At 38.7% G+C, this 25678-nt stretch overlaps 1 protein-coding gene and 1 long non-coding RNA gene across 3 annotated transcripts; both read right to left on the bottom strand.

Annotated features, from left to right (window-relative positions):
• Positions 1-71: 71 nt before the first annotated feature.
• Positions 72-25395, bottom strand: NCBP3 (nuclear cap binding subunit 3). Of its 2 annotated transcripts, XM_073315047.1 has the most exons (14): positions 25115-25395; positions 23967-24032; positions 21101-21206; positions 19630-19755; positions 17950-18075; positions 14331-14404; positions 13127-13235; positions 12195-12294; positions 11733-11839; positions 9400-9685; positions 7318-7475; positions 5376-5540; positions 4992-5037; positions 2910-2993 (listed from the first exon to the last, which is right to left on the bottom strand). In XM_073315047.1, exons 1-13 carry the CDS (start codon positions 25289-25291, stop codon positions 5015-5017), a joined length of 1623 nt encoding a protein of 540 aa, XP_073171148.1. In that variant the 5' UTR covers positions 25292-25395; the 3' UTR covers positions 2910-2993; positions 4992-5014. The 2 variants fall into 2 exon arrangements, with proteins under 2 accessions (XP_073171147.1, XP_073171148.1); XM_073315046.2 differs by lacking the exon at positions 4992-5037 and having other exon boundaries at positions 72-2993; positions 25115-25394.
• Positions 15858-17943, bottom strand: LOC140899479 (uncharacterized). The gene is made up of 2 exons (XR_012155351.2): positions 17830-17943; positions 15858-17732 (listed from the first exon to the last, which is right to left on the bottom strand). It is a non-coding gene; the product is annotated as an uncharacterized LOC140899479 (long non-coding RNA).
• Positions 25396-25678: the final 283 nt, after the last annotated feature.

The raw sequence follows: 25678 nt of genomic DNA, 5'->3' as shown, positions 1-25678 counted from the left end.
AGGAATGCTCATTTCCCTTCCTTGGTGTAGGTCCTACGGCAAAACCAGAATATTCATTCCCAAATCTGAGAGACTTTGAACAGACTTCATTTATTCTAAATGGCATACACAGGTCAAATTTCTCACATTCACTATCTGAACATTTATCATCAACATTAATCACTTAAAGGTGCCCATTTTTCCTTTCCTTTTTTGGTTATGTGCTTTTTGCTTCATTATGTTGCAGGCTTAATTTTTCCCCCCCCCCAGCTTGCCTTTTACGTTACTAATTTAATTTGTCTTGCACAGACAACACAGTAATGACTTGAGAACTAGTGAAATGCCAACCAACCAAGAATCAAGAGAGTTTAAAAAGCCAAGCAAAATGGGGGGGTGGGGGGGGAAGAGGAAGGATTTTTAGTAAATCTGCTTAATACTTTTTCCTTGTTAACATCTGCTTAATTTCATTGAGTAATTAACATTTTGGGAAAAGGATATATCTTTGTTAAAAAGACTCATTACCCACTTTTAATGAAGATGAGAGAAAACAATACACACCCCATCTGAGACAACGGACAGGGTCCTCTAACCAAACCAGACTTGATGCATGTGATACTGGCAAATACCTTTCAAACCCTCTTTGTACTTCATAAAGAAGCAAAAATGGGCACAAGGTCAATTCTAGAGGAGTCTTTTGTATGGTCCCTTTAATAATACACTTACATTACACTCACAATTAGGGCTATGAGGACTCAGACCTAAAGATTTTAAAGATATTGGACCCTCCTACTGTGAAATGCGTGAAAGGCATAGCCACTTTCTGGCTGAGAAGGAAGACACAGCAGACATGCCCATCAGCAACACTAAAAGCAGATTAAAGGCCCAGTTACTCGGCCTAGGCAGAAATCTGCAAGGGCTCCAGAGCAGTGCATCTTACATGATCGGGGGCCTACACCATCTCTACTTCCAGAAAGAGTAAGATGTGGTATGGGAGTCAAGCCAGCAATACAACCCAAGTAATTTACTGACAGAAACACAGCAGTTAAGGGAACTTTTATCAGGATCTTATATTGATAAGGTGTCAAATGTATTGTTAGATATGATTCTATTTTAAAGCTTTATAAGGGGAAATATATTAAATGAAAGTACACATCAAAATAATCCATTACAGTGATATTGCAGTCATTTACTCTTGTCATGAACAGTATTTTAGGCAGCCATGTTTACCAGACAACATTCAATATTAAATATATAAAAAAGGGTGAATGTCACAAAAGCAAGGAAATAGTTAAGGCTAGAAGCCCAGTCAGTCCCCAGCTTACCCTGTTGTATTTAGTCACTGTAGCTTATCTTCAGTTTTATATACTGCTATTCTTATACAGACACACAGACATAATGGAGGTTAACTGCAGATTCCTTGCTTTTGCAAAACCCCAAACCTATTTCAATATAGTATGAAAAAATTAGAAAAGGGAAGAAAATGTATGTTAAAAAGGAAGAAGGGAAAGGGACACTGACATTTTGGGCTAACAGAACCTATGAATTAGATACAATGCAAACAGATTTGCAGGCTGTCAAATCTTGGCAGGTAATATTTTGCTACATGTTCTATTTACCAGAATGTGATAGACATTATTCCTTTTCCCGGAGTTGTGGGCAATCAAAATAAATGCCACAATTAAAAAAAATCCAGTTACACATTCATTAACCTTTTTACCTACTAAGGAAGAGGACAAGGGTAAGGAAAGTGAAGTGAATGTAACTCGTCAGCCATGTGCACGTCCACATGTACTATACAATTAGGACATTCAAAAAATATTGACATGAAACACTGATCCTATATTTTCCTTTTCTCTTTTAACAGCACATATGAAAACACCACTATAAGCTTTCACTGTAGCCAACAGAATTTTCACAAATATAAAAATTATTTTAAGCTTTTAAATTGTTAGATTTCTTCAAACATAATACAGCTATATTGAAATAATTTTTTAAAATTGTTTCAACATTTAAACTCCAAAAAATTAATCATCTCAGGAAATTTGCACAATTCTGTCAACAATCCAACTCTGCAGTCTTGAACTTGTCAATCTTCACTTAAAGCAAAAAGTTATCACCAAAACGAATGAAGCAGAATCCTTTCTGAGACTAGTATAGTGGTGCTGCTCTGATGTTATTTTGAAGTATTACTGTACTAGGAGGTCTAGTTTAGATTTACATTCAGTATTTTGGAGGAGTGGGAGACAGCAATCCTTTATAAGCTTTACCCTTTACTGGCTGCCCACCCAGGAAGCATCATTGTTATTACCCCATGAGGAGAATAAAGGTGCTGGTAACAGCTATAAGGGCAAGGCAATAGTGATTATTCTGAAGTTCCCTGTTCTTTGGATGAACTGTGTAAAACATTTTCTTAAAAGACTCCATGTTAAAAAGATTAAGAACAAAAAGTCTTCTACAAAATCCAGGAGTAGTTCTGCCCCTTCTTTAAAGTTTGAAGCTTGGGGAAAAAATGGTTTTGCAATAACTACAGGTTTGCTGTAATAAATGTATATGACAATGCCCTACACAACACAGGGCCACACATACTGAAGACAAATGTGACTGATTGCTTTAAATGTCAAGTGGTATACAGGTCTTTACTTCTGTGTAAACAGAATGGAGAGGCTCCTGGAACCTCAATCAGAGTCCTGCCACGCTTCCATAATGTTCAGCCTTTGGGCAATGGAAATCTTGCCATGCTGCAGAGTTCAAATCCTGAGGATCAGGGTCTAAAGGGCATCATGATTCAGTATCTGACCCAGAACTACTCTCCCGGCTAATTTCAATTTGTAGAGATGGCAAGTTATCTAATCGGCTTTTCTTCTGGCGAGATTGTTCTTTTTCTTTTATTAGAGCACCCCATGCCCGCTGGAGCTCTGAATCATCCTCCTCTGGAGATGTTACTGAGTTTTCTGATTTATCTGGAGTCTTTTCTTGTGTCTTAGGTGCTGATCCTAAGCGGGTCCATAAATTACCTAATTGGAATAAAAACAACATGTTTGAAAAACACAGAAATGGATAGTAATGAAAAACACTGGAAAAACTTTCAATTTTAACCATTGCATTTCCTAAATTTTGAACACTTCAACTATGCAACCTTAATGTTCTCAACATTTTTTTAAGTAGAATTTAATATATTTTAAAGTGGGGGTCTACTCTTAAAAGTAACTATGTAAAATGGCGCTTTTATTCAGTTCTGCTACTGTATGTATCCAGAGCAATCCTTGCTTATAGCAGTGATAGTTATGGCTCTGTGTTTCTCACAAAGGTCGTGGAAGTCATAGATTCTGTGATTTCTGCAGCAGACGGTGTGGCTGACTCCAGAGCCAGCTGCTGGAGGAGCCCTGCAGCCGGCTGCTGCTCTGATGGCCCCAGGGAGCTGGTCCTCGGGACCACCCGAGCAGCGGCCAGTGCAGCTGGCCCCAGAGACTGCCTGAGCAGCGGTCCCAGGGTGGCCGGAGCAGCAGCTGGCCCTCCAGGGCTTCCTTCCCCACGGTAGCCAGAGCAGCAGCTGGTGGTGCAGGCCCCCAGATTCCTCCCCTCCAAGATTCAATCAGGGGTATTGGACAGGTAACGGACCATGATTTTTTGTTTCTTGCCCATGACCTATCCATGACTTTTGCTAAAAATACCCATGATTAAATTGTAGCCTGAGTGATAGTACATTTTAACTAATTTTACTTCTGTTAGAACTGTAGAATCACACATCTCTGAATAAGGCTTTGTCTACACTAGAAAGTGGTACCACTTTAACTATACGAGTATAGTTAAACTGGTGCAACCCACCCAATGTGGGCAGTTATATCAGTATAAAGGTGCTTTGTACTGTAATATAACTTATTCTCCTTCCAGTATGGGAATAGCAACCCACAGAAGACACCTTTATGTTGTGTCCATGCTAGGAGCTGTACTAGTAAATGTACATTGGTTTTAAAAAAAAAAAAAAAAAAAAAAACAACAAAACCCCACACACCCCTTAACAACACAGTTATATTGATAGACCTGGTCTACACACAGATTTTGTAAGAGAGCAGGATTCAAATGCATCATCAAAAGCAAATACAGTCTTCCCCTAATACTTCCCTTATATCTATGCAGCCTCTATGTGGCCTATAGATGCTTTATTACTGGTGATTTACAAGTATGAAAAAAAGACCGTACAATTCCCAGGTTAAGTTTTCAGGGCTGTCACCAAGAAAAGCTTTCTTTCTGTAAACTGAGAAAATGTGACCTAGCTTCACTAAGAAAATTACAGAACTGTATCAAACTATTTCCACGAAGTCTCTTCTGAAAGTAGAGCCACACTTTAAAGAGAACGACAGCGAACATAAATAATTGAATTGCAATTCACAGTTGAAATGAGTAAAGGTTAGGAACGCTAATGAACAGTTTGAAATGCAAATTCCTTGGTTACTATAGTTTTGCACTTTTTATTAGCACATTATTACACCTCAGAGTTTGAGATATCTTTAACAACTGCTCTGTTCAGACAAGCTGAGCAAAAGAATAAAAAATAAAAATCAGGAAAAGTTCAGCACTGAGGATAGAAAATAACATTCAGGGAAAATCTGTCTTAAAAGTTCCTTTAGTCTATATTTTGAGAGAAAAGTAGAAATTAAATGCAATAAATTATATAATAATCAGGGCTTTGGAGCTGTGCTCTGGCTCCACTCCAGCTCTAGGCAAAAACCTGCAGCTCCACTGCTCCGAGCTCCGGCTCCAGGCTCCGCTCCAAAGCCCTGATAATAATTCAGCCATCATTCTATGATATTCTCCAAGACCAGATTTTGAAGACATTTCAACCAAATTGTGCCCTCAAAAATGTGCATAAGTCCCATTATCTTTTATGGGAATTGCATACATTTCTCAGGGCAGAATTTGGCACTTGTGACTTCTAATAACCATTAATATATTGCTTTACAATTTCAAAACATTCCACCAACATTCACTACTTGATTTCTAACTTCAGTCACCAGAATATTATTCCTCCAGGTTTTCATTTGAGGTTCCTCTTGTTCCCTAGAATCAAAGCAGTAAAGTATCTTAAAGGGAATAAGCCAACATTTGTGATCTTCATTACAAAAACTGCTTTAGCTATTACAAGTTATTCACATGAGGATGTTGTAATAAAGCTCATGAGATGCAATCTCTATGCAAAATTATAAAGTCTAGAATGTTATCCACATGAATGGGAAAGCTTTAATGTTTAGGAATAATATTCTGTTTCTAAGTTAATATCCTTCGGTTATTTTCTAGTCAAATGTCACTAAAAGCATCAAGACATCATTGTCATCTGTAGTTACAAGCTACATATGCACCCCTAAAGTAAAGTCACATTTTCTCTCTGTAAAACAAACCTGCTTTCTTCTCTCTGGTGTCAGAGTACAGGCCTTTCACATCTTGTTTGGGTATCCCTAACCGGCTATGTACATCTGATACTGATTCTCGACGAGGGGTGGAGGAGCTACTTGGGGGCTTGACTTCTGGAGAGTGAGGTCTCTTTCCTAGTCTCTGCCGTACATCTGGAAATAACATGTCACAGTGATTAAACTGAATAATCATGTACTACATTTTTAACTCTTCCAGCTGATCCCATGTCCTTTATCCATTTGCAAAATTTGGAATTAGAGAGGTTATCTATGGCTGTTTTTTCTGAAGTCTTTTCATTAAATCTTAACATAGCTCACTGTCTTTGAAATATTCTGAATTCCTGTATTACAGTTAATCCAGGCTTGAATTATTTCTATGACAGATTTGTCACACGGCATCTTTGCAAGGCACCCCTTTTGGGATGTTTATGCTCAAGCGGCTGGGCTTTGTCCCAAAGATTAAAAAGTAACAACTGTTCTAAAGATCGCCAAAAGCTATTTTTGTTTTGGATTACATTTCTATTTTAGGAATATAAATACTGAAGCAAGAGAAAAGGGTCTCTGTCCAGTGTGAGGCAGTTTATATGAAAAGTATGACTCCTTCATTAATTACTTTTTAGAATACATTAAAAATCTGCTTTAAAACTACAGTATTGTGTCCTCTAACTTTGAGAGCAGAACTGAAAATCAGAGCAAAAGAATCTTATTGTAAAGATACTTAACCCATGACGTGAACCATACCATATTGAAAACTGTAAGGGCTGGTCTACTCTACCGCGCTAAATCGATCTACGTTATGCAACTTCAGTTACATGAATAACGTAATTGAAGTCTACATAGTTAGATCCACTTACCGCAATGGCTACACTACACTGTGTCGAGGGGAGAGCGTCTCCCGTCTACTTCCCTTATGCTTCTCAGGGAGGCAGAGTACACAAATTGATGGGAGAGTGCTCTCCCATCGATTTAGCGTGTCTTCAGCAGACCCACTAAAATCCACACTCGCTGCTGATCTCCTGTAAGCGTAAACGTGCCCTAAGATTTGGATCCCTGCTTCTGCCATAGGACTCAGACAAAAACATGAAAGCAAATGGAACAGGAAGAGATATTTAGAAAGCTGTCAATCTGAAGGACATGAAAGATTAGAGAAAGGTATTAAACAACTGGATCATTTAGTAAACTTTATATAAAGAAAGTATTCCTTCCAGGTGACAAGAGTAACCTCTAGGCATTACGCACATGAGAGAGTAACGGAAGTTACACATGCTCAAGTTTAAAAAAATAATTAAAAAAAGGACCAATCAACTAAGATTAAAACTCAAAACCTGCCAGTCAGAAGCAACCTAAATATTCTGCTCTTAAACAGGATCTCTCATTCAAGACATTCAAAGCAATTCACATTTGTTATTTGTATCATGTTAGCCCCACAACGTGCTAGGTATTTTCGCACAGAAATACAGAATCTCTGCCTTAGAGAGCCAGCAACCTAAAAAGACAAATACAAAGAAATGTGGGGAGAACAGATATAAACAAAGTAATTCAGGCAAGAGTAAACTCTTCATCTCCATCCAACTATTCATTTTTCCCTGTAGCAAGCCCCAGTTTTGTCCCTAATTTTCTTATGTCTGTAATCTGCCCTCTGCATAAGGGAGTAGTTCGTTCATCAGATAAAAAACAAAGTAGGCATTATACATTTATCTCCACAAGCTCCTAATAACTGAATACAAGCCACCTGCAATTCCACTAATACATGAACTGTCAAAGCCTGGTAACGTAAGATTCTTTATATTCCTTATGAGGTGTGAAACATGTGAGAGAATATGGAATTGCATATCTGCAGAACCAACAGTTGAACATAATTCCTACAAGTTTATAAATTTCAGTACTGAACATACCCATTTAAAAATGTGTTAGATTAGTTTTCCATTACCTGATTTTGTAGTGCTGACTGGCTGACGCTGCCCTGTGTTATTCTGACGTTTTTCCTCTAACAGTAGTCTTACATCTGCAACTTTTTCTGACGACCCTTTGCTGCCAATCCGGTTTTTGACATTACTGGATGCTATACTATCCGCTCTCATAGAGTTCCTAAATAAAGACATAATGTATTTCTAATCAGCAAATAAATTCCCATGAATGAAGCCCAACAGAGTCTTCAGGAAGGCCCCCTGTGCGTAAACACATTTTGGAAGTTAGTGATATCAAGATTTCCCCTATTAAGAAATGGGGGAGAAAACACAAAATCTACCACTTAAAAAAAAAAAAAAAAGTCTGCATTCCAGAATCAGTCTTAGCTCTTCTTCAAACAAATTATCAATATGTTCAGAGCATTATATGCTGCATATCCTGTAAAAAATAGGTAGCAATGTTTTTCCAGTTTTAAACCAGGATTTAAGCATATCTTGTCAAAACAACAATAGAGAGAGTACCAATGCTTCTCTAAGTTTAGGTTCATCATCGTTTGTTACTCAAGACTATAAGCAATGTGCACAGGGGCTGCTTGTAAACATCTTACCTCTCAGGGATAATGCAGATAAGGGATACATTTGTAGGCTATGATAGTACAGAGTTTGCAATCCCTTTCGCTACAGAGAAAATGTATATTCTTTAAAGATATCTGCTACAGTCTCTAGTAATAAGTGTGATCACCACTATTCTGACCACTATGAGGTACTCTGAAAACTAAAAATAGTGATGTGAACAAGCTCAATCAGTATCTGTTTCAAACAGAAATACACCAGTTTAATGTCAACACAGCTGTTCCACTGCGGTCAAAGTAATTCAGAGTAAATGAACAGTCTCAGAATTACTAGACTGATTTAATTCACGTTATAATGGTTCCATCATGTTATTTACAGGACAAGCAGATTTTTATTAGATTATTAATACTGAAAATATTAAAACCTACTTTTACTTTTTACCATTAAAGGGTTGTTGTTGGTTTGTGGTTGGTGTCAGTTTTATGCACATTTCTCCTAGATTCAGGAATGGAAACACACCAGTCAGTTCTATTTATTTTAATCAGGTTCTCATGCATTAACACAATGCTGCAATGTCAGATTACAAACATTGCAAGGGAATATTTATTTAACAATTTTACGTTTGGATTAAGGGTCAATTTCAGTGAGTTTTCTGTATTTCTTCTCTTAAATATCTTCCACTAAATCATGTCAGAGCTAAAGAGGGCATGCTGATGCTGCCACTTCATTTAAGTCATTACAGCTCTGCCACTGAAATGACAAGTGATTGATCTTAACAAGAGTCAAATGGGATAAGTTTTCAAGGAGAGTTGTTACTCAGTGCTAAGGATTTTCAGCATTAAATATACCGCACATTGAGATATGCTATAGTAGCTTCAGAAGGGCTCCGTATTGTAACAAGTCAAAGCAGAATACTGCAATTGTTGTTAAGATCTTCATGTGTACTACTGAGTCATTTCTTTTGAAATACATGGTCTAACTGGAATGATCTTAATATACAAGATGTTAATATTGTTCAGGGCACAGAAAAGTAAGTAGCTATTGAACATGTTTTTGGACAATTCTTTTATATTTACTATTTAATAAACAGTTATTTCACAGATTTTACATTATCAGTATATACTTAAAAAATTACAGTCCCAGTCTTGCAGACACTTGTGCACATGAGTAAATTTAAACTTGAGTAGCCCCACTGAATGCAACAGGATAACTCAGATACATAAAATTACTATGTACATATGCGCAGGATCAAACGCCTGTACTACATGGGTTTTAACCATTAAACGGTGACTCAAAACACTTAAGTTAATGAGTTGAGATCCTGAACAGTTATTGTACTTTTTTTTTTTAAATTTAAAAGAGCAGGTCAGTTGACTTTGTCAATTCATATAAGTGATTACATTAATTATTGTCAATAGCTTTCAAGCTTTAAAAAAATAATTTTAACCAAATCAAAATATAAATATAATATAATGCAACACTTTGTGACTGGGGTTTTTAAGTAATAAAATGCAACAAATTAAAATTTTTACCTAATAGTTTTCAATTGAGATTCCACCTCATCAGCATACATTGTCATTTTCATGCTCTTTTTGGGAGATGGAGTGGATATCATTTTCAGTTCAAGGTCATAGTCCATTTCGTCAGAATCAGACGCACTGGCACTTGATCGTCTTGCTGCACTGCGATCTCGAGACTGTTTGAAAGCTTGTAGTTCATCCCGGTACTCTACCACAACCCTGTCATCCTCATCCATATCCTCATCTTCCTCCTCCTCCTCTTCTTCCTCAATAGGCTCCTCAGGAACATTCACTAGGCCTGAAGCACAACAATTACTTCTGAGAGATTGCAGCTTATCTTTTTCATAAATATTTGCAGGTTTTTTGAATTCATATTGGCCCCAGGATACAACACACAAGATGGGTCAGGTGATCTCTTCCACTGGACCAACTTTAAGACCTGAAGAAGAGACCCGTGGAGCTCAAAAGCTTGTCTCTTTCATCAGCAAAAGTTGGTCCAATAAAAAATATTATCTCACCTATCTTGTCTCTTTTTCATAAAGTTAATTAAAAATCAAGATCTAGAAAAAATGGCAAGTAAATACAGGAAAAAATAAAACTGCTATAAAACATGCCATAATCTGTACCATTCACTGTCTCAGAAGGAAAGCTGGATTTTTAAAAATGCCTGAATAAGGGTATGATCAATATGAAGCGATATCTGCTAAAATAAAGATAATTAATTCTAATGCTTGTATAGTGCCTTAAGGTGATCACTGCTGGTGAAAGAGAAAGATTTCTCCCAGATCCCATATTCAGCACTGGGCAACAGAAAAGGTGCATCATGTATTGCCCAAGTTCTAAATCTATAATATATACTCAGTTAGAAGTAAAACAGTGTTTTAATCTTGTGTCAGATGCAACAGGAGGCAAACACCGCTCCATCAAGTAAAACAGTGTTAATCATACACAGTTAAATGGATGATTGTGCACAGTTTCAGCACCCTCTTCCAATCTTCATGTGACTTCATATTCATGGACATATACAGGAATATATTCTAGAAAATGTATTGAATGCACTTTGTATCAGTCTCTTTTTTTTACAAAGCAGTCAGCAGACATGCAGCCTCCTGTACAGCTTTTCCTTAGCACTTTACATATTTCTTCCCATATTATCTCCCTAATACACACACCCATAAATCACGTGACCACTGTAAAGGCTAAAATACCAATTAGAAGCTCATTGATAGGGTTTTCTGGACTATATGCCCCTGGAATATACACCACCCAACTACTTTATTTTTGTCATGTACTGTAAGACAAGAGTTGAAATGGCAAATATGACAGTTTAAGATGAAGTGTAAACAAACCATTAGAGATTTTTGTCTTTTATGTTCTAGGCCCCATTTCCTAAATCTCTAAAAGAAAACCATCAAGTAAAATGAAGTACCTACTGAATTACGCTAGCTAAGTGATTTGATGTTTTGTATCTGAACGGTTGCTTGCAAAACCATAGGACGAAATCTAAGTGCTGGGGAAAAAGCATAGAACTCTTTCACTTATCTGACACTGTTCTATTTATCAAATTAATTATGCACAATCTATGTCAAGCTGACAAACCCAAAGACAGTAAGAATTATATTTTGGCAGGTATTCCATTAATAAGTATTTCAATTATTGCTTTACTTGAAAGATGCTTTTATTTAATGAAATGTATTATTTTAGAATTTACATTATGTATATTGATGCTTAGGTTATATTTTGCATTTGCATAGCACCTTTCACAAGGACTCTGACACTCTGATTTCTCACAACATCCTTGAAAAATAGTTATCAAGTAAAGGTTAAGAACAGTGTTTAAAGCACTGGACCAACATCTGGACTTGAGTCCTATCTTTGTCACAGATTTCCTAAGGGATCTTGGACAACTGACTTCATTTCTGTGCCTCAGTTCCTCACCTGCAAAGTGGGAGTAATGTTGTCCTGTCACACAGAGGTATTGTAAGAATGATTTGTTCGTATACTATGAGTCATATAAAGTGGCTAGACAGATAGGAAAAACGAGGTCATGTAACAAGTAAATCAGTGGCTAAGCAGGGCTAAGAACCCTAGTATCTTGACTCAACTCCATGTTTTAACCATTAGAAATGCCTCCACCCAAAACTAGCATGTGGCAACCACCATTTTCTCCTGGACTAAACTCTGCTTTGGTTAATTATTTAATGAGGTGAAGTGGAGTGAAAAGGCAGACCTGTGAAGCACAAAGACCTATATTTTATTTCATTCTGCAGTTTCACAACAGCTGCAACGCAACTGGTTTGAAGATGTAAAGCACTATATATGTTCCCAGTACTGTCATTAATTACCTGAATGCCGGTGTTTATAAGGAGGTGTCAACCCAACATCATCCCCAATGAGTGTCCTTTTCTTTATCACATCACGATGGATTCGACGTGAATGATATCTTCGTTTCCTGGAATGCCAACAAAAGCAAACGCATTTCTGCCACGTAAAAGGCCAAAAGAAAGTGAGGTAAATTCAGCCTCGGAGTAACAGCTGTAATTTCCATTGACTTCAATGGCAGTTGAACGCATTTACTCTATGGATCTATTTTGCCCAGTATCAATATCTCAACTATAAGCACTTGTTAATTTTGAATTAAAATTTTTATAAATATAAAGTCAACAGGTCAACTTTGCTAAAATACAAATCAATGCTCCCCACTCCCAAGTCTACAGAACTTTGAGGGATGACACTCACAAAGTAAATAGCCTTGTAAGCATGGCTGGACACATGCAAGGTTCTACTTCCCTTTATCATGTACTCACCAAGAGTTGCTAAGAATTCCTTTCATGCCACCATAATTAGGGTTGCCATATTTCATGTAGTATTGACTTCTTCTTGCAGCTCCAAGCTCTTTTTTATCATCTGAAAATGTGTAATTAAGTTAAAGGAATACTTTTTCCCTAACCACACTGGAGCAAAAATAAAGAGTGCCCAATCAAAGATATGAAGCATATATAGTAATAGGCAGTCTCAACTATTGTTGAGCTATAAAATATCCAATCTCCTTCATGTGAGTAAAAGATCTGTGTACTTACTAGGAACAAAATGGATTACAATGCTTGCGGATAATTCCTCTGAAATAAAACTAACAGTAAAAAAGACACTGGCTTCCACTAATTTCATTCCATGGAGATAGGAGTTTCCATTTATCACCTTCCTGTTGTATTATGTATCACTTTAAGACCTGGAATGTGGAGACTATCTACTTAGACATGTCCCTGTCAGAACTGTATGAAAAAGGACATAGTCAAATTGGAAAAAAGTCAGGACTTGAGTTTGTTTACCTTAAATGCATTAATATTATCTATTGACATGCCTGTAGCCAGTAACAGCTTCCACCAACACCACATAAAGAATTCCAACACCATAAGAATGGCAAATAATTCTTGATGCTCAGAAAAGGCAAAATTCACCCTTACGCAGAGCCTATTTTGTGGGCTTCAGTGGAACTGAAGTGGTAGATAGATCTTTTGCTGAATCTTTGCATCAGGCTGAACTTCACCCAGAATAAAGTTCTACATATACGTTCTTCGCACATTAAAAATACACATAAGTACTATGAGATCTTAACATATAATGCTAGACAAACAATATAACACTTTAATAATTTTATTTTTATCTGTGTTGTAAAGACATCATTTAGTCATCAGTCACCTTCAAACACTGTATAGTGCCTGTGCAGCGGATCTTTTACCTTTAGTAGCAAATCTCATGAACAGTTTGTTTCCTTTAGCCAGCTTGTTGGCTGGGCGAAGATCATTACGTAGGAGAGAATCTTCCTCTACCTGGGAGAGCGCATCCAACTTTGGAAACAAAATATTTTAGATACAAAAATAAAATGTTTTTCAGCACAGATTACATTCAACAGTAAAGCTAACAAATGATTTACTAGAAAGTTTATTTTTGTGTTAGGAGCTTTCCAGCAGATTTGTGAACTCAGCGGTTTTGCATTTCTTTAACAGACTGATTTATTAAAGGAACACTGGCAGGTTAAAATTATTTTTTTTTTTAAAACAAAAAGATTTCCCTCCCTGTCTTATTAAAACCCTAAGTTACTAAAACTAAGCTTTTTAACATCTAATTTACTTTCCACTACTTCTGACTCCATCTATGTTGCATTAAACCTGGACAATGAAAGGCAACTAGTCAGTTTTATTTTTGCTTACAGTCAGTTTCTAGCCTGTTTATCAGCTTGTCACACACTAGCACAACGCTGCAATGTCTGGACTGCAAAAACGTTTAGAAAAGTTTCCATTAAATTTATTAATATTAAATTTGTTTTACACAAACTGAAATTTGGGCCTATATTGACCTGACAGTATTCTATTAAGCAGGTCATCTTAAAATAAAAGGCTTTTTAAAAATTTCTTGCACCTCTAGAAATATTTCAGCTGGTTTCTTTTGAAAAGCAGCATTATTCCAGATGTGCTGTCCTTACTGTTGTAAGAGTGAAACAAATAAGTGTATGACTTAAATAGATACACTCCCCTGATGCATACCTTTATGTACAGTTTGCCAAAACCGAATAGCTTGACTCCTCTTCATCCTTCCTCCTAATTACTCCCCTTATCTCCTCCTTCCAGTCTTTTCCATACCTGCTGTCATACTGTCCTCACATGGGCAGAGCAGCTTCAAACTTCTCACATGCCAAATGCCCTCCCTCTCCTAAAAACCCACTTTCACAAAGCCATCCTAGGCTGATATCCCCACTGACAAAGTCTCTGGACTTCCCCTTGCCTTAAATGTTTTCATACGTACTAAATCTGATTTAGCAATTTAATTTATGATACAATAGTCTAGATTCTGTATAATATTTTTGCATTAGGAGTAGAATATCGGAACGAGCTCACTACCCAAAACTGAATCTCTCATGTTAATGTTTTTCTTTCTGTACTGACCTCAACATCACTTGGATTATCATCCTCAACCTCTCCTTCCTCGGTCTCATCATCCGAGCTTTCCTCCTGTTGGTCTAAGGATAAACAAATTTTAGGATATTCTTCCTGATTTTATGATGTCGCCAGCATTTGGTTTTCATTTCCTTATATTTTCTGAAATCAAACTGAGTAAGTTATCAATTGTTCCTGTGTAGCCTGGAGAATAATTAAGATAGTAAACGTCTGCAAAAACTTTAAACAGGTGTGTACACAAGATAACTGTAACTAATCAGAGAGCTTCCTTCATGCTGGTGCTCTCTATTAATGTACGTGGTTGAAGCAGTAGGGATGGATTACCAGTTTAATTCTCTGTTAATATAAGAAGACACACTGTGTTTCAGTTTATCAATAGCAGAGAGGTCATTAAATGCCTTAATTTAGCTGCCACTTAAAAATATTTGAGTTAATGTTCAATAGTTAGAAAGTTACAGAGATAATCTCTGCAGCTAAAAAATTATGAGTCATTTCATTTCAAGAATCTAACTAAGTAATTTTGGAAGCAACCTTTTAACCAGTAATAACTGATTACACTAGTCTATTGGCTGTATACACTGTGCATTACTAGTTGATGGCAGATATTTTCAGTTTATTTTTTGGGGATAAGAAAAAGATTTTGTTTATATTGTCAGCAGAATCTTGTTTCAAATATTTCTGAAAGACAACTTAACAGTCCTTTAACGGTGCCTCTCGCTCAGATATCTCAAAGCACTTTACCAACACTGGGTAAGCGTCTCAGCAGCCCTGTTTAGTAAGGAAATATAGAGATTCTTCACCTAGCAACTAAATGCAGCAACTGTCAGGGTGCATACAACAGCTGGTTACAGCACACAGCAACTACACAAAAGTTATGGGCAGGAACCAAGGAATACTGAACCCAAATGAAACCCTGGAGGATATTCAGACAGCAGAATGTAATTACTGCGGTGGAATTTGGCCAAGTTATCAGGGCTAGCATCCTGCCTCTTACAAAAAGGGCCCCAGGATCTTTAATTACTGCAAGGGTTTTTAATGACAAAATTCCAAAATTATTTTAAAAAAGGAATATATCTGAGCCAAAGCCTCCCTAATCGTTTGGATTTATCAGATTCCTCATACCTTAACTTACTTCAGACTTCTTCAGTTGGGAAGAATTTATGAACTTCGCCCAGTATCCTGCTTTTCCAGATGCAGAAATGTATGTGGGAGTTTAGATCAATACATATTTTACTACTGTTGATATACATAATAATTACTTTGCACCTGACAGGATCAATGTGAAAATATATGTCCTCAATATAAATAAGGTCTTTCCCTAGTCTCCAAAAATAACACAAAGATGTATTTTAAGAAAGTTACATTTTGTAGCATCTTGGTATTTGCCAGAAATCAAACGTTATGTTGTGTTTTAAAACTGCACAAAAAAGTTTTCAGTACAAAGAAATAAGACATAGTATAAAGGAGGCTGGTAAAATGGTATAAAAAGCACTCTTATCTTCCTCACAATACCTATTTTTGTATAGACTTAGTTTTCCCAAGGCAGGAAGGGGGTTGCTAGAAAGCCCCTGAGTTGCAGTGGAAAGCTGCAAGGAGAAATCTGCTATGAAGGCATCTGGAAGCATAACAGAGTTGTGAAAACAAACTACATATGATGGCTTCTACTAGTGCATAACGTACAGAAAGTGAAGATTGGTAATCTGGATTTTGTTCATGCAACTCATACCTCAGCAAAATTTAGTGTCTCAGTTAAACCAAACGTTTTTATGAATTGCATTGTCACTATTGGTTGATAATGTGGAATTCAATATCTTGGTTTGAACCACATCACAGGAAGTTAACACATCACCTAGCAGCGAAACAGTTGGATATAGTCAAAGTAATAAAGCCACAAATTCCTGTCTGTGGAAGTATAATGGGGTTATGATGAAGGGGATGTTGTCAGCAAGTAGATTCCACGGTTATCACAATTTGAAGGTACACCTTAGCCGCTTCAGTTTATACAACTTACTTGGCAGTATGCTCTGACTGGAAAAGGAGACTATGGGCACTGTGACAGAGTGGAATATGTCAGAGTCAAATTATGAACATTATCTTGTTCTATGTGTGAAAATGTTGAACACTGTGACTGCACAAGCCTGGACATGCACAAAGACTCCTTAAAGGACTAACACTAAGAGCCATCAAGACTGAAATCTGGGGTCAACAATTTTGATTGCCTTTCCACTACTGGCCCATCCCCATGGAACAATGGGTTTTCTACACAGGCTCCTGCAGTGGGGAAGGGGCAAGCATGACTGAGGGGTCACTAGCATTTCAATCTGAGCACATGGCTCAGAGAAGAAACCCTATTTAAGGGTGAGGTTCTGCTGAGCGGGGTGGGGGGGCGTGGGGAGAGTGACCACTGGCTACATTCAAGGTCTGGCGGGGGGGGGGGGAGGGAGAAGAGAGAGAGACTAGTACACGCAGAGACACGCACAGGACGGACTCTGTCCAGCTTAAAATACTGATAAAACCTTAGGTTTCAGAGTAACAGCCGTGTTAGTCTGTATTCACAAAAAGAAAAGGAGTACTTGTGGCACCTTAGAGACTAACCACTATGCTCAAATAAATTGGTTAGTCTCTAAGACGCCACAAGTACTCCTTTTCTTTTTGATAAAACCTTAGACTCACACAAGGGGTGAGCTCATACTAGGTCTCAGGATTTTTGTTTTCAAAGATCTAACTCAAATGTTTTAAGAATAAGGTCACTGTGGTTAAACAATTCCTGTGTTACTTGCTTTCCTGCCATGCTGTCCCCAACGGGGTAAAGCTACAAGCCCAGAGTGCTCACAGCCCAGGTGGAACTCTGGGGAGTGTATGTGACTGCGGGACTCAGGAGGTCTCTGACACTGATTTCAAAGTCCTGGATGGCGGCATCCCACATCCCAAGGAAGGGCATTAGACAAGAGGTCAGAGCCTAGGAATGTGCCCTAGGGTCTCAAAGCTAGAAACAGTGGCTAGACTCTAGCCAGACGCAGTTGGCTTGGAAGCACATGGGACCCAGCAATTGGGTCCATTTGCAATAGATTTGTGAACACCCAGTGGGGTACTGGGTCAGGTTTTAACAGGGTCAAATTCAGAGATAATATAAATAGTGATGGAAGTTACACATTGGTAAATCAATGTCATTTGCAGAAAGGACGGTGTAGTAACAAGAAAAAACAACCAACGGGAGGGTTTAAGAAGATAAAGCACCTTCTTACACCCACTTGTTTGTTTCTCATTGTTACCACCCCACCCTTCCACCCACTCAGCTTGTGAGTTACAAGTACTGTGTAACTTTCCCCACTACTCACAACGCCTCTGAATTTGTCCTTATGTTTAGACTGTTCAGTACAGACCTTATTACTGATTTTGGTATCTCTCCAACCCACCTTTTAGGAAGCAGCTCCTTCAAAAGGTTTCCAAGATGAAAGCCTTTTTTAAAGTGGCAGAATACCATTACCTGAAACTACATGACAGAACCTCCTTCAGTAACTCAAATTATGCAGCACCCAAGCCAAGAAAATATATTTTAAAGAATGCAGATTTTTCACTGCATGACCTGTATCTTCTGTGCATCTACCTTTCTTGTTTTTTTCAGTTGCTTTCTCCTCGTTTTCTCTGTTTTTGAGTTTATCCTGATCAGGCATAGAGCTCATATTTATAAGAGCTCGTGTTGCTGTCACTTCATCAAGCCAGACCACATTACCTAAAACAAAAAACCCACACAAAAATAGTTCTAGTTAGCTGAAATTTTCCACACAGGCTCTTAAGATTATATCCTTTATCTTACAGTCCTTTATGTAGAAGACAAATTACTAGTATAAAACTTCAGTCACATAATAAGTTATATGCACCAGTAGGAAGGGAGATTATCAGATGTGTTTCATAAAGGGAAAACAAATCCTTTAGCATGTTTGATCAGCAAGAGACAACTCTTTTCACACAGCACTACAAAGGCCATAAACCACATTATTTTCTGGTCAAAACTAAAAGAACGCTGAAATGATTATGGTCTACATAAATAATAGGGGCTCATTTATTTGTACCAATAACTAGAAGACCCACTCAAGAGTATTGCACTTTCTGAATATGCTAGTGAGCAACTATGATCAAATCAAGGATACAGGCTCATAAAATGCTCTGTTCATTTATTTTGAAGAGTGTTGTTTAGTTTCACTGTGTAAAACTCTTGACAGTATTCTAGAAGTATGACTGAAATATATTTTGTAAAATAATTAAGTTTAAGTAACTAGAGACCTCATTGCAGAACTCTGCTGTTAATCTTTGCTGAGAAGAAAGGAGAGACTGTTAAGGGTTTTTTGTACGGATTATCAAATTTGTAGATTAGTGATGCAAGGATTAGCAAGGTTCTCATGCACTGAAGAAAATACAATACAGATTTGTTACATATAAGAACAATGCCTGTAAGAAGAGACAGAATTAAAATTATATGCAGTAAAACTGATCATATGTCAGGTCGATGATAGTGCTGTTAGAAATGTGATGATGACAGACAGGAAAAAGAAGATTTGAGAGGTGCTTCTTAAAAATAAGTATTGAGCAAAAATCCTTTTATTGAGATGCATTCAGTCCAGATACAGCCACAAGCGTTATATGCTGCTCTGCTGTTTAATGATTCTGGAAAAACCAGAGCAATAAATTTTATCTTGTTTTATATTAAGAAGCCTGAACAGATAAGATTCACTGTAAGGGAAAACACTCATATTCTAAATGTAAAGGCAGGCTAAAGAAAGAAAAACTACATATAAACCAAATACCTAAAGCGCCCTTCAACATTTGGATTTTTGAAGACTACACCTTTTTTTTGTTTCTCACTCTGAAGAACAAGGACATTACCTCAGTATGTCTCGGACCTTTAAAAATGCTACAATACTGTTGCACCAATTTAAGACACACTGCTGCAGCTTGTCATTTTCACCAGCGTTAGCCTCTTTCACAACATTCTATATTGCAGCAGGGTGTAGCCAACCTAACCTGCTAGAGCTGGGGTAATTTTTCTCACTAACCAATAACTTAGCTATATATTGCTTTTGATATTCACAGTTCTTTATTAACTAGTTCTTTCTAACACCCCTTTGAGGTAGTAAGTTTACAGATGGGGAAGCTAACCCACAGAAGGGTCAGCGACTTGCCCAAAAGCCACAAAGCCACTACTAGTGGCAGAACTAGTAATAGAATCCAAGAGCTCTGGAATATGAAAAATATTAAGAACTATAGGCTAAAAACTTAGTTTACTTACATGAAGTGTCATCTAGCCACTCAATATGAGCAGGAGGATACTCTTTAAAATAGGCAAAGATGTCCTGGGTACTCATCTCATCTACCCCGCAAATGTGGACTGTATCCAGCCTCACTTTAGGGATTGCTGTAAACAAGAAACAAAACCACTGCTCATTTTTACAAAATGAGTTTTATGTCTAGAAACATGTTCAATTAAAAATCAAAATCATTTTTAAAAAATGGAGAATAGTTTATTAAAGACAGGTACATCCTATACCAATTTAAAGGCATGATCTTCAAGTCTAATGGCCTGGAACTTAACTTATAATTTCAGAATGTTTTGACCTTTCTAGTTGAAAATAAAAATTGGATACTATAAACATAAAATCATTAGGAATATTAAAATGTATTGCTATAGAAATTCTACTGCCAATCACTGATTATAATTTAATTTTAAAGACAGCATGCAAGTGGTTATTAACTTTTCAATAAGAATGTAAAATTTTCAGCTTAATTTAAAGGTACATGATCAAATAAAAAAACAAATCATGCCATTCTGAAAGTTTTTTACCTAGTATTGTTACAAGCAGTAATAAGGTTATCCATAACTGAAAATTAATTATATTATTTTTCCTCTGTTTTCAGTGTCTTCATGTATTTCACAACCATCTGTACAGTCAGTTTCAAGTTTCCTCTGTATAATCAATGGCCTAGGTCTTGATCCTGCAAATGTATCTGCACAGAAGGACCGTTAGGCCTAGGTCCTGCAACTGCATCCACATAGGTGGACCTCTATGACCACACTGAGCACCACTAACTTCAATAGGATAACATGCACATGGATCCAACCTGCACTAATGCAGTTGCATGACTGGGGCTTTAGTTTCTTTTTTGTATGTTCTTCACACAGCAACAAAGAGAAATATTTTAAATAATATGGGAAAACGTGGTCGTAAAACCACTAAGATTGGCAAGGGATTCAGAGGCAGATGCCGAACGGTTTTCAGACGACTTTTAACCCTTAAAAAAAAAGAATTTGAAGTTGATAACATCGCTTTCATTAAATATTGAACGGACATCCTACTGGAGCCTTATAACCGTGTGTGTGCCGACAGCTTCTGCTGTGTCAACTGACAGAAAAGCCTTGGACAGCCAATCTACCTGCAGCTGTGAATACTGCTGCCACGTCAGGAAAAAAATGATGTCTGCCCAAAATGGTTCTGTTTCTTTTAAGTGTCATCATCCTCCCACAATAATTTTAATTGTATTTATTTTTTTTTTATTGTCTTCAAGTTTTTTTTAAAATGGGAAAGTGAACAGAAAAAAAGGAAAGTGAAAAATACAAGATATTACTCGTACAGAGGCTTGCTTTTTCAGGAGCATCTGGAAGGGAGTGAGGTAGAATGGCCATCAAGGCAGGAAACGGGAAGGAAGCAATCTAGAGATTCTGCCTTTCGTTCAGTTTGATAAATTCATGGTACTTTCCCTACCTTTCTTCATCATGTCTCGCTCTAATGCCACATTCCTCTGGGAAAGGTTCACTTCAGCTCGAAAATGAAAGCGCTTCGCTCTTTGCTCCTTTTTCTCAATTGCTTCCTGAAGGAAACAAGGTCCAATGGAAGAGGAAATTGGTGCTTTGGTCCAAACAAGTTTCATAGTAATACCAGACATTTAATAAAACACAAATGGCCAGAAATTAATCATTACAAAGTTTCCATTAGTTGTTAATAGGCATGGCTGAGTCAACAAAAAAAGAAAATTATGTTAAAAAGGACAAAATTAAAAACTCTTTCACAGCTTGACTAAGAGTCAAAGGATTATTGTCTTGTGGCCCAAACAGCATAACGGGAATCATGATGTGTTGTCTGTCACTGACTCTGTGTGACCTTGGACACGTGCTTAACCTTTCTGATGGATAACCATATTAACTTATCCTTAAAATGAGTATACATCAAAGGCAAAATTCAGCAAACCTTTACTTGAAACAAATGTTTCCTCTACCAGGCAGACTAATCTTTTATTTTGAGAAGGCTGGCTTGTTTACTTGGAGGAAAAGAGAAAAACACATTGAGAAGACACAGATCACGCAGAGTTTCCAGACAGTTACAAAAAATAATGTGGAGATCTGTGGCCCTTGGGAATATCCCTTTGTGTCTGCACTGTGGCCTGTGGGAATATCCCTTTGTGTTTGCACTTCACTAGTACTAACTAGAATCCTGCATAGAGAAATCTTGCTGGGATTGGTAATCCAAACTATTTCCAGGGAGCCCATCAACAGATTCTCTAAACGCCAGTAATACAAAAGATGTTATGCAAGCCCCCAGAAATGGTAATTTTCTTTCTTGTGACTGATTAAGAATGCCTCCATCTAAAAAAAATAATAAGAGTGTTTTAAATATCTCTCAATCAACTAAAATGAAACTTGTCTCATAAAAATATCCTTAAGCAAGAACTGCTCTCTGATATCACTACAAGATAAATTTGACCTTTTAATCACAGTTTTATTAGATTTCCCAGCCAACTCATTTTCATTATTCAGCCCTGTATATCTTTATCCATAATTATGTATGCCATTTTGAAGCTGTATTAAGGAATGTAAGAAAGGACGGAGATTTTCTCACTGATACTATAACTTTAATTGCTTCCTGAACTACAAGTCTCTGACATACAGAAGTTATAGATTTGTAGCCAAGAATGCTGATTTTCCATCTCTAACACCAGCTCCATTTGTGCTCTTGGGCAAGTAACAAGTTCTCTGGCTAAGCTTTCTCTAGGCAAAATGGAAATAAAACTCATGCACCATCTCTCACAGTGCTGTTGTGAAGATTCATATTTTATCATGTTCTGAAAATGTAAAGTCCTAATAATACCACCGAACACTTAACACAGAACATGGAACAATAAATTTTATTTTCAATTTCCTGATACAACGTACAGTGATCTGTCATACAGTGATGCCAATTATTTAAAAATTGCAGTGTGTCAGGGAGACCAGCTGCAAGTTTAAGTTTCCAAAGAACCACAAAATGATCAAACCTTGTTTTGAAGTGGCCACTAATGTATGTATTTAAGGCCCAGTGTGTGGAAACACACAATGATGCCCTTTGAAGACTCAAGACAATGGAACTAGATTTTCCTGCCAAACGCTTGTTTTTCTTTCTCTGTCACACACACAATAAGAAAAATTCAGCTGACCTGACTCTGAAGGGCTTTGCTTTGCGCTACAGAGTAGCATCACTGCAATTCCAAGAGAGTCTCCTTGTTTTTTGGCAAACGCACTGAACATTTAGAAACAGTATTACAAATTCTTGTCGGGGTATGAGAACTTTGTCTACAAATAAATCTTTCAGTATAAAATCATAGAAAGAGATGTTTGGCTCAGCATTTTCATAGAGATTGTTTATTTTTGTATATTTTGTGACTTACGAATTGATGACTCTAATAATTTACACGAGACAGACATCACAGCAGGAGAAAAAATTTCACCAACCTAACGTCAAAACAAGAGCTCTCCAGTTACAAAAGAGTGTCTAAAGTCAGTAATTAGTGGTCCAGGAGCCAAATTAGCGATCAGCATTGCCCAAAAGAGCTCCAGTAGTGCGAATTCATTGTTTCATTTACTATTGTACTATATACAATTCTCACAGCAAAATGACTGATCAAGTATTATTATTTTATCAACTACAATTGGTTAATAACATAGTAAAAGCATCCTGATTGATTAATAATTAAGGCTCATATTTTGTCACAGATATGTTTAGTAAAAATCATGGACAGGTTGCGGGCAATAAACAAAAATTCAGGGAGCCAGTCCGTGATTTTTACTAAAAATATCCTTGACAAAATGGGGAGGGAGGAGGGTCCAGCACCCACAGTGGCTGGGCTGCTGGGGTGTGCGCGCACGGGGGCGATTCCCCTGCTCTCCCCAACTGCGGCTGGGCTGCTGGGGGGGGTTCCCCCTACCCCCACGGCTGGGCAGCTGCAGGGGGGCTCCTGCCTCCCATGGGAGGTGGGAGCTCTAGGGGACCCCCCAGAGAGCTCCGGGGTCTCCCTGCTGCCCAGCAGCTACAAGCTGTGGGGCTGCCTGCTGACAGCAGTCCAGCCCTGGGACAGAAAATGTCACAGAGGTCTCTGGAAGTCACAGATTCCATGACATAATTGTAGCCCTATTAATAATTAAATCACACAGTGTTTTAACATCAAAACAGCCGCAGGAGGCACATTAAAGAGCCAATCACTGGTCTAAGTGTACCTGAAAATGACCATTTATCTGAATTTCCTGAAGACCAGCTAACAATGCTTCCTATCCAACAATAGTAATACAAAACTTGAAAAAGACCCACAGCACAATATTACCTTGGAGGTGACATCTATTCCTGTGATGAAACTTCCAGCTTTGTTTTCATACCTTCTACTAGTGTCCTGAAAAAAAGCAGAACTGTGATGAAGGCTAAATGCAACAAACCAATTAGACTGATAAAATCTCGCCTGGTAATCAGCTCTAAAATAAATCCATTCCTTTCTACTTTCTCCTAACTCTTAGCTCCAGTATGTTCTTGACCCAGATGTGTACAACACTCAGTGGAATTACGTACCAACAGAATGGATCAAAACACATGCAGCTTCCTTTGGTGTAAGTAATCTTTAGCAGTAGTTAAAAATCTAATGCATCCACAATCACAGGGGGAAATATATTCTGCCACAGAAGGAAGGGGAGGTGATAATCAAACAGCTTTACCAACTCTAACTTCCATGGTTGCAGCTATAACTGTCTTCCAACAGAAAAATGTGTGTGTTTAACATAATCATATTAAGACATTAGACTCTCTAAAAGTTACAACGTACCAATATTAAGTTATCAAGCAACCTTTTAGCACAAGATAACATTAAACTCAACTTTCATATTAAAAAAGTAACTTTTAAGCCTCTTGGTGTCATTGGTTCCAGTCCCATTTCCCAAAATATAGCAGTCAAAATGACTGCCTTTGTTTTGTTAAAACACCTTATTAATGTCATAAAAATGAAGTGCGACGTGGAGGGGAAAAACCCAGGGTTTTTCTTTGTCGTCAGTTAGTTCTGCTGAATTCACCAGATCGCACTAGCCCATGTAGACTGTACACCAATAATCCAGTTTCTTCTCCTCCACCCTCTAGCTGAATGGCCATTGACCATCTCGTCCTGGCTTTGAGGCCTCAGCATTCCCCTGGCCTCTCCCCGCCCCACGCCCCGATCTGTTAGGGCTGACACGCCGGCCCGTCCTCACTAGGGTTCCACCTCGTGTTAGCTCGCTCGAGTTACTCCCTAGCGCACGGCCTCAGAGATTCGCCCCCGCTACCTCGGCCCCCGCCCCACACAGGCCCCCCCCTCCCGGAGAGGGACTGCCGCACATTCACCGCCTCGCCCCCCCCCCCGCCCCATCTCCCACTGCCCAACCTCCCCCTCCCGGCAGCTTCCCGCCTCCACTGTCTGCCCCCTCCCCCCATTGTCTCCTCGCCCGCCCGCACCGGGAGCAGCTCCCGCAGCGAGCGCCGCACGGGGACGGTCTCCAGCTCGCCCTCCTCCACCTCCATGGGCTCGGGCTCGGGGCCGCGGGGGGGCGGCTGCGGCGGCGGCGGCTGCTGCTGCTCCTGCTCCTCCTCCGCCGCCTTCACCGAGATCCGCAGGCCCCGCACGGCCGCCATCGCTCCGCCAGGCTCGCCCGCCCGCAGGACACAACCAGCGAGAGCGGCCCGCCGGATGGACTGAGCGCCGCGCCGCCTCCGAGCCGGCCTCCACGAGCACAGAGACGGAGTGGCGGATAGAGCGCCGCCGGCAGGGCCATAGAGACGGCAGCTGGCCGGCCAGAGCGCTCTTAATGCCATAGAGACAGGGAGGGAGCGCGACCAGCTCGGTCCTCCAGGGCCATGGAGTTCGGAGAGGAGGCTAGAGTGGCCAGTTGCCTGTTTGGAGCCTGGCTCTGCCCGCCTCAGAAAACCCTACAGCCTGGCCCCAGAGCAGGGGCCTCCCCTGGCTTGTCACCCCGCTGGCACCCCACAGCCTAGCATGAGGGGGCCTGGCGTGATATGGCA

This window comes from Lepidochelys kempii, chromosome 17, assembly GCF_965140285.1.
Source record: "Lepidochelys kempii isolate rLepKem1 chromosome 17, rLepKem1.hap1, whole genome shotgun sequence".
Taxonomy (NCBI): Eukaryota; Metazoa; Chordata; order Testudines; family Cheloniidae; genus Lepidochelys; species Lepidochelys kempii.
This window is presented reverse-complemented; position numbering and strand designations above follow the sequence as displayed.

Bases quoted from the DNA above. Each gene is read 5' to 3' on its own strand.
- NCBP3 (XM_073315046.2), bottom strand. From the start codon at position 25,291: ATGGCGGCCGTGCGGGGCCTGCGGATCTCGGTGAAGGCGGCGGAGGAG. The intron at 14,405-17,949 runs GTAGATGCACAG...GTTTATCCTTAG, and splicing joins AACTGAAAAAAACAAGAAAG to ACCAACAGGAGGAAAGCTCG. The intron at 5,541-7,317 runs GTAATGGAAAAC...TGTTATTTCCAG, and splicing joins AGTCAGCACTACAAAATCAG to ATGTACGGCAGAGACTAGGA.